General features: G+C 49.7%; 1 protein-coding gene across 1 annotated transcript; it reads left to right on the top strand.

Annotated features, from left to right (window-relative positions):
• Positions 1–10,159: 10,159 nt before the first annotated feature.
• Positions 10,160–11,089, top strand: LOC134057299 (olfactory receptor 14J1-like). The gene has a single exon (XM_062514291.1). It carries the CDS (start codon positions 10,160–10,162, stop codon positions 11,087–11,089), a length of 930 nt encoding a protein of 309 aa, XP_062370275.1.
• Positions 11,090–12,028: the final 939 nt, after the last annotated feature.

Below are 12,028 nucleotides of genomic sequence, written 5' to 3'. Positions count from 1 at the left end.
ATTTCTTGATGCTCGATTCTTAATTCTCAATTCCTCGGACTCAGACCCCATATTCTAGAAAATTAATAAATTCTTTTACTTAATAATATTGATACCTTTTCCTTTTTCCAGTTTACCTCCACAGCTCTCTCTTCTCGGCGTGTATCCCTCATTGCATCTCCATGTATTGCCCCTAAGGAAGTCAGTGCTGCTCTCCACTTTAACATCCTCCAATTCCAAACAAGTATTGCAATAGACAGCACCAGACTCACATCTGCTAATGTCAGTATGACAATGAGAGGGTGGTGAAGTGTGTTCAAAATCCCAGCTGTAGTTGGTGACCATCCAAAGAGTGCATTCCACTGTGATGATTTGGGCCCTGGTTCACTCTTTGTAACACTTTGCTTATCTCTTTTATATCATTCTAGACTGTAACTAGAATCCTTTGCCCATTTTCTGAATCTCTTTCAGGATTTTTGTCGAGTTCTGGCGTTTCATTACTAATGAAATGAACCTTCCTAATGCAATGTTCATTCCAATGGGTCTAGGTGATAATTTATGATATATTGTCTAGTTAGATCTCATCATCTGGTGGGATGTGACTGGTGCCAAGTATCAAAAGGCATACCTGACATTCCTGATAAAATTTCAAATATAAATATTAGAATGATTCTTAGTAGGTAAGATTCCATTGTTATCATCAATTTCCACAGAAGCACAAGCGGTTTTTAAACATACACAGCCTAGACCAATATATACAAGTACAGTCTTTTGACTAGATTTCTGCAAGTTAAATTACTGAATGTTCTCAACTGCAATGTACTCATTTTGCTTGAGTAAGTTTAAGTTTCAGTTCATTGTCACCTGGTATGACTTTCCATGGGGTTCTGTAGCCTTTTTCACTAGGGAATGGTGAATCCAGGCACTCTGTTCCTTGTTCTTTACTGCAGGGAAGGCAGGAAGGAGCACCTGGAATGGACCCTCCCACTGTGGCTCCAGAGTTTTCTCTGTAAGAGAATTAACATACACATCATCTCCAGGCTGTGTGTCCTGCACTGCTCCGTCTGTCCCTCTGCTCTGAGTTCCAGCCACATGTTTCTCCATTTCTCTGAGTTTCTTACTTAAGGCTACCATACAGACAATCATCCTTTCTTCCCCCACTTCAGTGGACAATCCCTTTTGCACTCCATATGGTCTCCCATAAAGCATTTCAAAGGAACTTAGTTTTTCTTTGGCTCCTGGCTTGGTTGAGATCCCCATCAATGCCAGTGGGAGAGATTGAGGCCAGGTTAAATTAGCTTCTTGTCCCAGCCTCACAATTTGCTGCTTAATTTAATGATTCATTTTCTCTACTTGGCCACTTGACTGGGGACCATATGGGGTATGGACCTCCCAGTCTATGCCCAGGTGACGACTGATTAGGTGCACTATTTTTGAAATCAAATGTGGCCCTCTATCTGAAGATACTGTGGCTGGAACTCTGAAGTGTGCTCTTATCTCTTGTAACAATACCCTGGTTACCTCCCAGGCTTTGGCAGTTCTGGTGGGTAAAGCCTCTGGGCACCCTGAAAAGGAATCCGTAAACACCAGCAAATATCCCTACCCCCCTTTTCTGTGGTGTTCTGGAAAGTCAATTTGCCACTGTTGTCCAGGCCCATGGCTGTGGAGACACTGAGAGGCATTCCCACTTAGGGGGACATCAAAAGCTTTTGTCACAGCAAATTCCAATGTCACCCTGTTCTGTTCCCTTGTTCTCCCCGTGTCCCTTCCCTGTCCCTCAGTCTTTCAGTCACTCCCACCCTGTTTCCCCGTTGGCTCCCATGCCCTAACCCCACCTTTGTGCCCCCCTCCCCATGTCCCCTGCTAATTGGTCTCTGATGATTCCCCCCACCCCAAATACCCATGGACTTGAACCTGGACCCTCACCACAAGCTTTGCCTTTGCCTTTGCCTTTGACCCTGGACTATCCACGTGTGTGGCTGAAATAAACATCTCTGTGGAACCCATACAAAGGCCCTTCCTGCTTTTTCACCTGCAGTCATCTTAACAGCTCTCCAGGACACTCCAACACATGGCCTTTTCCAATTTGGCCAAGTTTTGGTTTGGGGGTATTCCTGGGTTTGGTGTGGAGGCAAATGCCACACTGCCAGGTTACCTGAATGACCGTAGAGTACAAATTTCTGGGAGTACTTTTTTCAATTAGATAGTTATACAGGGCATCTACTCCCCAGTGAGTTTTCTGGTGTTCCTCCCTTAATAATGACCAGAACAGATGAGAAGGGATGACCATCGTCCCTTCTGCAGTAACAGTGCATCCCTCTTGGTTACATGTTCCTCCTTGATCCCTAATTAGTTTTCTATGCTTTCTGATAGATACTGGCTTACCTTCAAGGGAGACCTGTCCATCTGGAATTAAAACTCCCTCAATGCTCATCTCACTTTTGCTGCTTCTTTTGCCTCTCTGTCCAGCAGCTCATTTCCTTCCTCCAGTTCTGAGCTCACCTTCTGGTGTGCCTTAATGTGCATCATTGCTACCTGCTCAGGTAGCTGAACTGCTTCCAGTAGCAGAAAGAATTTCCTGCACATGTTAGATGTTTTTCCCTCATGAATTCAACAGTCCCCTTTCTTTCCAGATGGCTCCATGTGCATGTACAACTCCAAATGCATACTCTGTGTCTGTATAAATGTTTGTTTTCTTTCCATTCATGATCTCCTGGGTGCGTGTTGGAATGATTATCTCAGCTTTTTGTGCAGAGGTATCTATTGGCAAGGGTCCACATTCTGTTACCTCTTTACAGGTGGTAAGTGCATACCCAGCAGCTGCTCCCATCAGTGAACCAGGTTTCTGCATCATCCCAAGGGGTGTCCTTCAGATCTGGGCAGCTGGAGGAGGAGGCTTCAATAGTCTCCAGGCAGTCGTGGTGTACTGGCTCCCCTTGATTTCCACTAAGGAAAGAAGCTGGGTTGGTAATGTTAGTCACAATTATCTCTGCATCATCTTGTTCTACCATGGTGGCTTGGTATTTCAGGAACCTTTGTGGGGAGAGCCAGTGCCTGCCCTTTACTTCCAGCACTGCACACACTGTGTGAGACACTAGCACAGTCACTTTCTGGCCCAGGGTGGATTTGTGTGCTTCCTGGATATTTGGCACAACTGCTGCTACGGCTCTGAGCCATCCCAGCCATCGTGTCTAGCTGCTTAGAGAAGTAAGCACCTGCCCTTTGATATGGGCCCAGATTTTGGGCTGGTATTCCCAGGGCAATCCCTTTTTCTTCATGGGAAAATACAAATCATGGTTTACTTACATCTGGCATTCCCAGAGCTGGGGCCAACGTAAGAGCCTTCTCTAAGTTGGCTCGTGTGGCCTCTTTTGTCCACTGAAGGTCCCTGTTCCCAGTTGCAATGAGAGCATCCAGTGGTTTTACAAGTAGTCCATAATTACAGATCCACAATCTGCACCACTCTGTCATTCCTAAAAAGGTTTGCAGTTCCTTGATTGTCTCAGGTTTTGGAGTTTGGCATATCTCTTCTTCACAACTTTGCCCCAAGGTCCGTTGTCCAGCAGAGATCTCGTATCCCAGGTAGATCACTTTCTGTTTCACTACCTGAGCCTTCTTCTTTGATACCCTGCTGTTGCAGCGTGTTTCTTGTTAATGCTATGTTCTGTTATTGCCCAAGATAATGGTTTAGTCCAAAATTATACCCTCCCATCCACCTTGTCAATCTATTCTGAATTACTTGTCAATCCTGCTTTGTGCCAGCCCCCTGTTTGGAATTCCTCTTTGGAAATCCCCTAAAACTCCAGGTCTCATTGTCCATGTCACCCAGTTTTCTCCCATACCTCTCTCACTGGACAACGCCTTTGGAAACCCTACCCTTAATCCCTCCTCAGAATTTCTCCAGTTTGCTAGGAATTTGTGCCTTCCCCTTGAACCTCCCCCATATTTCAGTTGTTGCACCTTCACCATTTTTTTCTTTTTCCCACGAATTCCCCAAAGTAAGAAATCCATTTTATGATGCGCAAAAGACCTCCCCCTCCTCCTTGCCTCCCTCGAACGTGATCTGACAGCCAAAAAGGCCATGGAGCCATAGCTCTAGCCACATCTAAGGCCTCCTGTTCCCGGCTGGAACTCACTCTAGGCATGGGACCGTAGTGACAAAGTGAGTGCAGCTCTGGCTGCTGCGACACCTTGTGACACTGTGGGAACTCATGGAACCCAAATCCATTTTGACAGAGTGGGGCCACATGGAAGCTATGGTGTAGTGTGAGACTGCAGCTCCAAGGAGACCATTGTGGCACTGAGAAACCTCCTGGAACCAAAAGTCCTTTGTGACAGAGAAAGGCCTCATGGAACCAAGGGGCCATTGTGGCACTGTGGATCCAAGGAGACCATTGGGACACTGAGGAACCTCAAGGAACCAAGGGTCCATTGCACACAGGACTCATGGAACAATGGAGACTATTATGAAACAGAATCAAATAATTAATTAGATTGGAAAAGACCTTGGACATCATCAAGGTCAACGTCTGACCTAACATCACCTCATCAACTAAACCATGGCTCTGAGTGCCACGTCCAGTCTTTTTTTAAATGCCTTCAGGGCTGGTGACTCCATCACTTCCTGGGGCAGAAGATTCCAGTGCCCAATCACTCTTTCACTGAAGAATTTTTTCCTGATGTCAAACCTAAACTACCCCTGGGTCAACTTTAGACTGTGTCCTCTCATTCTGTCAGTGGTTTCCTGGCAGAAGAGACCAACCCCACCTGACCACAGCCTCTTTTCAGGGAGTTACGGAGAGTCTCACTGCAGACCATTGTAGCCATTGGGGCCATTGTAGAATGGCAGGGCCTGATGGAATCAAGGGGAGCACAGTGACAGTGTGGGGCTCCGTGGGACAAAGGGGCCATTCTGACACCGTGGAACCAAGGAGACCTTTGTTACAGCTCAGGGCCTCATGGAACCATGGAGGCCATTGTGACACTGCAGAGCCCAGTGGAACCATGGAGACCATGATGACACTTGGAGGCCACGTGGAACCAAAGGATCTTTGTGGCACTGCAGGGCCTCATGGAACCAAGGGCACAAGAGTGACACTGTGAGCTCCAAGGGACCAAGGGGACATTCTCACACTGCAGAACCAAGGAGAGCATTGTGACACTGTGGAGCACCAGGGAGCCGAGGGTCCAGTGTGACACAGCAGGGTCTCATGAATCCATGGAGGCCATTTTTACAATTTTAGTGAAACAGACATGAAGCAAGAATATAAGTTTGCATTTTAAGTAAAAATATATTTTAGGCAAACAGAAATATGTAAGCAAAACAATATGTTAAATAAGATAGTAAAATATTTTCAAGTTTAGCAATTGTTGGAAAAGTTCTGGATTTGACAGGAAGGTCTCACAGATATGTATGTATAACAGAAAGATCTTTGAATGTAGAATCCTAAGAAGAGATAGAAATGATAGCAAGTTTAGATATAGAAGAAAAGAATTGCTGAGCCAGTTTTACAGGATAACTAGAAGGCAAAGAGCAAGTTAGTTGGAAGGGGAATTTTTGTCTCTGAGCAAAGGATAAATCCACCTCAAAGAAATGGTTTTTACCAAGCAAACAGATTTTCACAGGCAAACCACAGTGCCATGTTGCAAGTAGAGAGGCAGATCTCAAAATTTTCCACTGGAAGAAAACTGAAAAACAACTTCTATCTTGAACTGTAATAACGCACTAACTTTTTGTGATTGGATAGTAACATAAGTATAATAATGTTAGCAGATCTGATAGGCTGTAGGTAACAGTAAAAGTATTAATTGGTTGTCTTGTTTTAAGATGCTCTGCAATGGAAAGTATATAATGCATTGTGACCAGAACTAGAGTTGGCTTCAGAGGAAGCCAGAGCTGTGGCTGAAAAGGCTGTGGGCTGGGCTCTTGTCACCTGTGAATTGCTGCAGCATTTGGATACAATAAACAGCATTTTAAAGAGCACCTGGAGCCCCCCATCCCTCAATTGGGCTCTTACAGGCAGTAGAACCTATTAAAAATTTAGAAGTTTAAGATGTATCACTGTAGGTTTGTGAAGTGTTAGATGATTGCCTGAAAAATGACGCACTGTGGCAAAGCCATGAAAAGCAAAGCAATTAATGATTGAGGTAAAAAACCCTAGTGAGATTTACAGAAGTATTTGATTGGCTAAGAAACTAACATAAGGCATTGTAACTAAGAATTAATGTCTCACCCTTCTATGAGACTGATGCCATGAGGCAATAAACCATCTTTTACAATGTCTCTCAGTTGCCCCGTCTCTCGTAATATTTATATCCCAATACTGTGGTACCCAGGAGAGCCCTGTGACACTGCAAGGGCTCATGGAAGAAAGGGGGGCCCATTGTGACACACCAGGGACTCGTGCAGCCAAGGGGCCATTGTGACACTGCAGGACCTGATGGAATAATGGAGACCATTGTGACACTCTGCGGCCTCGTGGCACCAAGGGGTCGTTGTGTCATTGTGCAGTCCTGTGGAACCAAGGAAAGCATTCTGACACTGCAGGGAATCATGGCAGCAAGGGAGCATGGGGACAGGATGGAGCCCCATGGAAACAAGGGGCCAGTGTGACACAGCTGGGTCTCATGGAGCCAAGGATCCAACATGACACAACCAGTGTGACACTGCAGGGCTCCATGGATCCAAGGGAACAGGTAAAAGGTCTGGTTGGATTGGCCTAACTGGTCCAACTACAATTGCCATGTCGAGGGTCTCTTCTCATGTGCCCCTGAAACACGGGGGCTCTGGGATTTCCATCAAATGGAAAAAAACTGTCCTTCTTATCCAGGCGCCCATGGCTGACACAGGATTCTGCCTCCCAAAATCCCTATATCCAGGGATTGCTCCCAGACAAAACCTGACATTTCCAAAAACCCTGGCTGGCCTTGGAGTCCTGAGGGCAGGCTCTCACCTGCCTTCAAACACTGGGGCTCAGTGCTTTCCTTCCTATGGAAAAGAACCATCCTTCTTCTCCAGGTGCCCATGGCCAAAATTGGGATTCCGCCTCCAAACCTCCTAGATCCAGAGATTGCTCCTACACCAAAGCTGTCATTGCAGACAGGTCTTGCTGGCCTTGGCCTCCTGAGGAACAGCTCTCACCTGCCTTCCAAACCCAGGTGCTGTGTGCTTTCCTTTCTATGGAAAAGAACTGGCCTTCTCCTCCAGGTAGAAAGGGCAGAACCTGGCATTCCACATTCAAAATTCCATACATCCAAGGGTTGCACCCAGACAAACCATCCAAGATAGACAGTTCTGCATGGCCTTGGCCTCTGGTGGATGCAGCTCATCAAGGCCCTTAAACACTGGGGCTCTGTTGTTTCCTTCATGTGGAGACCATGGTGACACTGTGGGACACCACGGAACCAAAGGGACATTGTGACCCTGCAGGGTCCTATGAGAGCAAGGGGCCATTGTGACACTGCAGAATCCAGGAGAACATTGTGACACCGTGGAGCCTTGTGGAGCCAAGGGCACATGGAACAGGTCTGGCTGGTCTGGTCGTCCCGGGGGCCACCTGGCAGGTCTGGCTGATCCTGGAGAGCTGAGGGTTTCTTCTCATCAGCTCCTGGAGCACTGGGGCTCTGTGCTTTCCTTCCTAGGGAAAAGAGCTGTTAGTCTTTCCTGGTGCCCATGGCTGAAATTGGTACTCCCTCTATAGAGTTCCCTATATACAAGGGATGTCCCAGCCAAAATCTGCCAGGACAGACAGCTCTGCCTGACCTTGGCCTCCTGCTGGCTGTCTCTCATCTACCACCAAACACTGGGGCTCTGTTCCTTCCTTCCTTCTTATGGAAAAGAACTGGCCTTCTTTGTCTAGGGGCCATGGTCAAAAGTGGGATTTAGCCTCCCAAATTATGTCTATGCAAGTATTGTTCCCAGACAAAAATACTCAGAACAGAGAGGTCAGGCTGGCCTTGTTCCTCTGATGATTTACTATGAGCTGAAAGTTTTGATTTGCCAGTAACATGAAAGGGCTCAGAAATCTCCTCAGGTTGGGGTTTGGAGCCTCAAGCCCATGAACAATGTATAGGAACAAAGGACCTCTGTGTTCAGTGGAGTGGAGTCTGGGGACCGAAGTACAGAGCCCATGGAGGGGTTGAAGGGTGGTTTCAGAGACAGAGGACCCTTTTCACATTGTGGAAAACAGCCTGAGAAAATAAAAAAAAAAATGCCAAGGAGAGAAAGTGAGGTCCAGAATGGACCTAAGGAGAAAAGAATTTCTAACCCAGGACTGTGGTGAAACACATCCCCCAGAAGGAGTCAGGAGCAGCCCAAGGCTTTGTGTGTGCAGGCAGAGGCAGGCAGGACGCAGAGCTGTCAGCAAAGGAAGGGGCCAGCCAGGTGGGGCAGCCGGGGGATGAGGACAGCCTGCAGGGACAGAGGGGCAGGGCATGGACACCGTAGGACAGCCTGGGCTGCAGAGGGCACAGGGATGGGCAGCAGCTGAAAGGCCCTGCCAGAGCCAAGTGCTGCAGCACTTTGGCCATGGCTGCTGGCCCTGGGCCCTTGGCCAGCAGGGGACAAGTGAGCCTTGCTGTGCTGGGGCCTCATTGCCTCCTTGTCCCTGCTCAGCAGCCTGGCAGGGGCCGCCCCATGGTGCTGCCCTTGGCATTGCACATCCCCAGAGCCCAGTGCCCCGGGAAGAGCCCTGAGCAAGGAGGGAGGGACAGGATCTGCCTTGCCAGGGGCTGGGGCTCAGCCCTTGGCCCTTGGCATTGCTGAGACACATCCAGGTTTGCTCAGCATCACAGACACCTTTCCCTTGTTTGTCCTCAATTGTCATCACTGCCTCCAGTGTTCTGCTCTAACTGGAAAGTGGAGACACTTTCTCAGTCCTGTCCCTCAGTGGGATCTATTAAAAGTTTAAGATATTTTGAAGTTTCAGTGTGAGATTGAGTTCTTCACAAGTTTTTTGAACACACTCTCTGAGGGACTGAGTCTGATGTAAACAGCACCAAATCCCAGAGAGGTTCATTAAAGTCCTTGTGCTGTGTCTGTGCTGCTGAGCTGGACTGGGATCCTGGCATAGAGGATAATCCTGGCAACCAGGAAGACCTTTAAAAACCCATTTCTCTTGATGAGCAGCTCTTCTCCCAGCCCAGCAGGGCTGAGGGCACTGCCTGCAGCCACCCCAGGCACAGCACAGAGGCACAGAGAGCTTCTATCAGTCAGGGCTGGGAAGATGCTCACAAGTGCCGGGGGCAGAATCACTCCCAGCCCTGGGCACAGGAAGCCTCTGGCTGCAGGACAATGCAGCTGCAGCTCCTGCAGTGATCTCCTAAAGCTGGAACATCCCAATGCCCACAGACTCTGTGAGTACATTCTCTGATTCTCTCTCCTGTAGAGCAGCCAGGGGTGCCCAGGGCTGTCCTGCAGAGCAGGGTCCTGCAGCCCAGGGTGCTGTGCTGGGCAGGGACTCTGCTGCCTGCCAGGGACAGCTCTCAGCCAGCCCTGGGAGCTGCTGCCAGCACTGGGGGACAAGGTCTGGGTGGAGGGAGACAGCTGGTGAGACTTGGAAGTGTTCTCCTTGTGTGGTGAGGATGGTGCAGTGATCAGGACTGCTCCCAGCGTGACATTTAACTCCAGAACATTTCCAAATAGATTATACAGGGAGCACAGCAAGTCAGGGGCTGCATAAAAGGGAAAATCCTGATTTTATAATCTACCGCTCAGGGTCACCTAGATAAAAAATTGAACATTGATATTCATATGTCTGTTCAGGCTGAGAACAATAAAAACAATTTTCTCAGGTCTGAATAAACCAGGCAAAGAAAGAAATCAGCAGAGGGCCCCTTACAGGCACCATCAGTGTTGCTTTTCCAACCTTCTCAGGGTTGCTCTGACTTTGGCATCAGAGGCTGCAGAGGCAGAGCTGGCCCTGGCAGTGCCCTGTGCTGGGAGGGGTCTGCAGGGCAGAGCTGAGCCCCCAGGGCTGGGCTGGGCTCTGGCAGCACTGGCAGGGCCCGGCCCTGGGCACAGGGAAGCAGCAGCTGGCAGGGAGAGCTCCAGGCAGCAGAGCCCTGGGCAGGCAGTGGGGGGAAAGTGACACCAAGCTGGGCTGGGATATTTCCAGTCATCTCCAAACCAAACTATTCCATTATTACTGTTCTTACAGATCCCCATGTCAAGACACCAAAAATGTCCAACAGCAGCTCCATCAGGCACTTCCTCCTGCTGGCATTGGCAGACACGCGGCAGCTGCAGCTCCTGCACTTCTGCCTCTTCCTGGGCATCTCCCTGGCTGCCCTCCTGGCCAACGGCCTCATCATCAGCGCCGTAGCCTGCGGCCACCACCTGCACACCCCCATGTTCTTCTTCCTGCTCAACCTGGCCCTCACTGACCTGGGCTCCATCTGCACCACTGTCCCCAAAGCCATGCACAATTCCCTCTGGCACACCAACAACATCTCCTACTCTGGATGCGCAGCTCAGCTCTTTTTCTTTTTGTTCTTCATCTCAGCTGAATACTCAATCCTGACTATCGTGTGCTACGACCGCTACGTGTCCATCTGCAAACCCCTGCACTACGGGACCCTCCTGGGCAGCAGAGCTTGTGCCCACATGGCAGCAGCTGCCTGGGCCAGTGCCTTTCTCTATGCTCTGCTGCACACAGCCAATACATTTTCCCTGCCCCTGTGCCAGGGCAATGCCCTGGGCCAGTTCTTCTGTGAAATCCCCCAGATCCTCAAACTCTCCTGCTCACACTCCTTCCTCAGGGAACTTGGGCTCATTGCTGTTAGTGTCTGTTTGGTATTTGGCTGTTTTTTGTTCATTGTTTTCTCCTATGTGCAGATCTTCAGGGCTGTGCTGAGGATCCCCTCTGAGCAGGGACGGCACAAAGCCTTTTCCACCTGCCTCCCTCACCTGGCTGTGGTCTCTCTGTTTATCACCACTGCCACATTTACCTACCTGAAGCCCCCCTCCATCTCTTCCCCATCCCTGGATCTGGCCCTGTCAGTTCTGTACTCAGTGGTGCCTCCAGCCCTGAACCCCCTCATCTACAGCCTGAGGAACCAGGAGCTCAAGGCTGCAGTGTGCAAACTGATGACTCGATTTCAGAAACATTAATCTGCTGGCCACCTTCAGCAAATCACTTGTAATAAAAGTAATTTTTATACTTCTTGTTGGTTTGGTTTGCATTTTTTTTCCCTTTGTTTTTGTTTTTTAATATTGTCCACAAATAACGGTCACTGTTGGTGCCATCTGTAATTTTGTTTCTCTCTACCTTCACTGGGGCCACACACTCTTTCATTGAGGACCTGTGCTCTCAGTGGCTTAAAATGAAATAAGGGATCTCTCAGCCAAGTTTTCTCCATAGATGCCCATTTTGTTCCCTTCTCTGGAGCTGCAGCAGCAAGGTCTGTGTGCAGAGCTGGGGCAGATCAGTGCTGGCACAGCAGCTGTGCCCAGCAGCAGCAGCAGCAGCACTTGGTGTTGCCAGTGCTGCTCCCGTGCCACTGCCCCGCTGCCCTCCTGCCCCTGGTGTTGCTGCAGGGCCTGAGTGCTCTCGGGGCCGGGCACAGCCCTGGGGGTGGCAGTGCCAGGGCTGCAGCAGGGACAGGCCATGGGCACTGCTGGGGCAGCGCTGACACCTCAGGGCAGGGCCTGGGGGCTGGAGGCTCCTTGCCCAGGCTCTCTCCAGAACACCTGGCCAGGCCAACGCTGAGCACAGAAAAGCCCCGGGAGCAGCCCCAGGCTGGCCGTGGGCAGGCTGGGCCCAAACAGCATGGCTGGTGCTCTGCAAGGTCCCTGCAAGGGGAGAGCCTGGCAAGGAGCAGCAGAGCAGGGGCTGATCCATCCCCAGTGTGCTGGACACCCCAGGGCAGCGTCCCAGAGCGTCCTCGTGCACCTGCCAACAACATCCCCCCTCTGCAGCCCTGGCCTCTCCCCCAGCTCACACAGGTGCCCCATCCTTGCAGGCACACACACGGCAGCACTGCCTCAGGAGCCCCTGTTTGCATTGCACAGAGCAGGCGTCAGCACCGCCATGGTGCTGCTGTGGGCAGA

Source organism: Cinclus cinclus, unplaced genomic scaffold (assembly GCF_963662255.1).
Source record: "Cinclus cinclus unplaced genomic scaffold, bCinCin1.1 SCAFFOLD_32, whole genome shotgun sequence".
NCBI lineage: Eukaryota > Metazoa > Chordata > Aves > Passeriformes > Cinclidae > Cinclus > Cinclus cinclus.
This window is presented reverse-complemented; position numbering and strand designations above follow the sequence as displayed.

Excerpts from the sequence above, each read along its gene's own strand:
- LOC134057299 (XM_062514291.1), top strand. The coding sequence starts at position 10,160 with ATGTCCAACAGCAGCTCCATCAGGCACTTCCTCCTGCTGGCATTGGCA.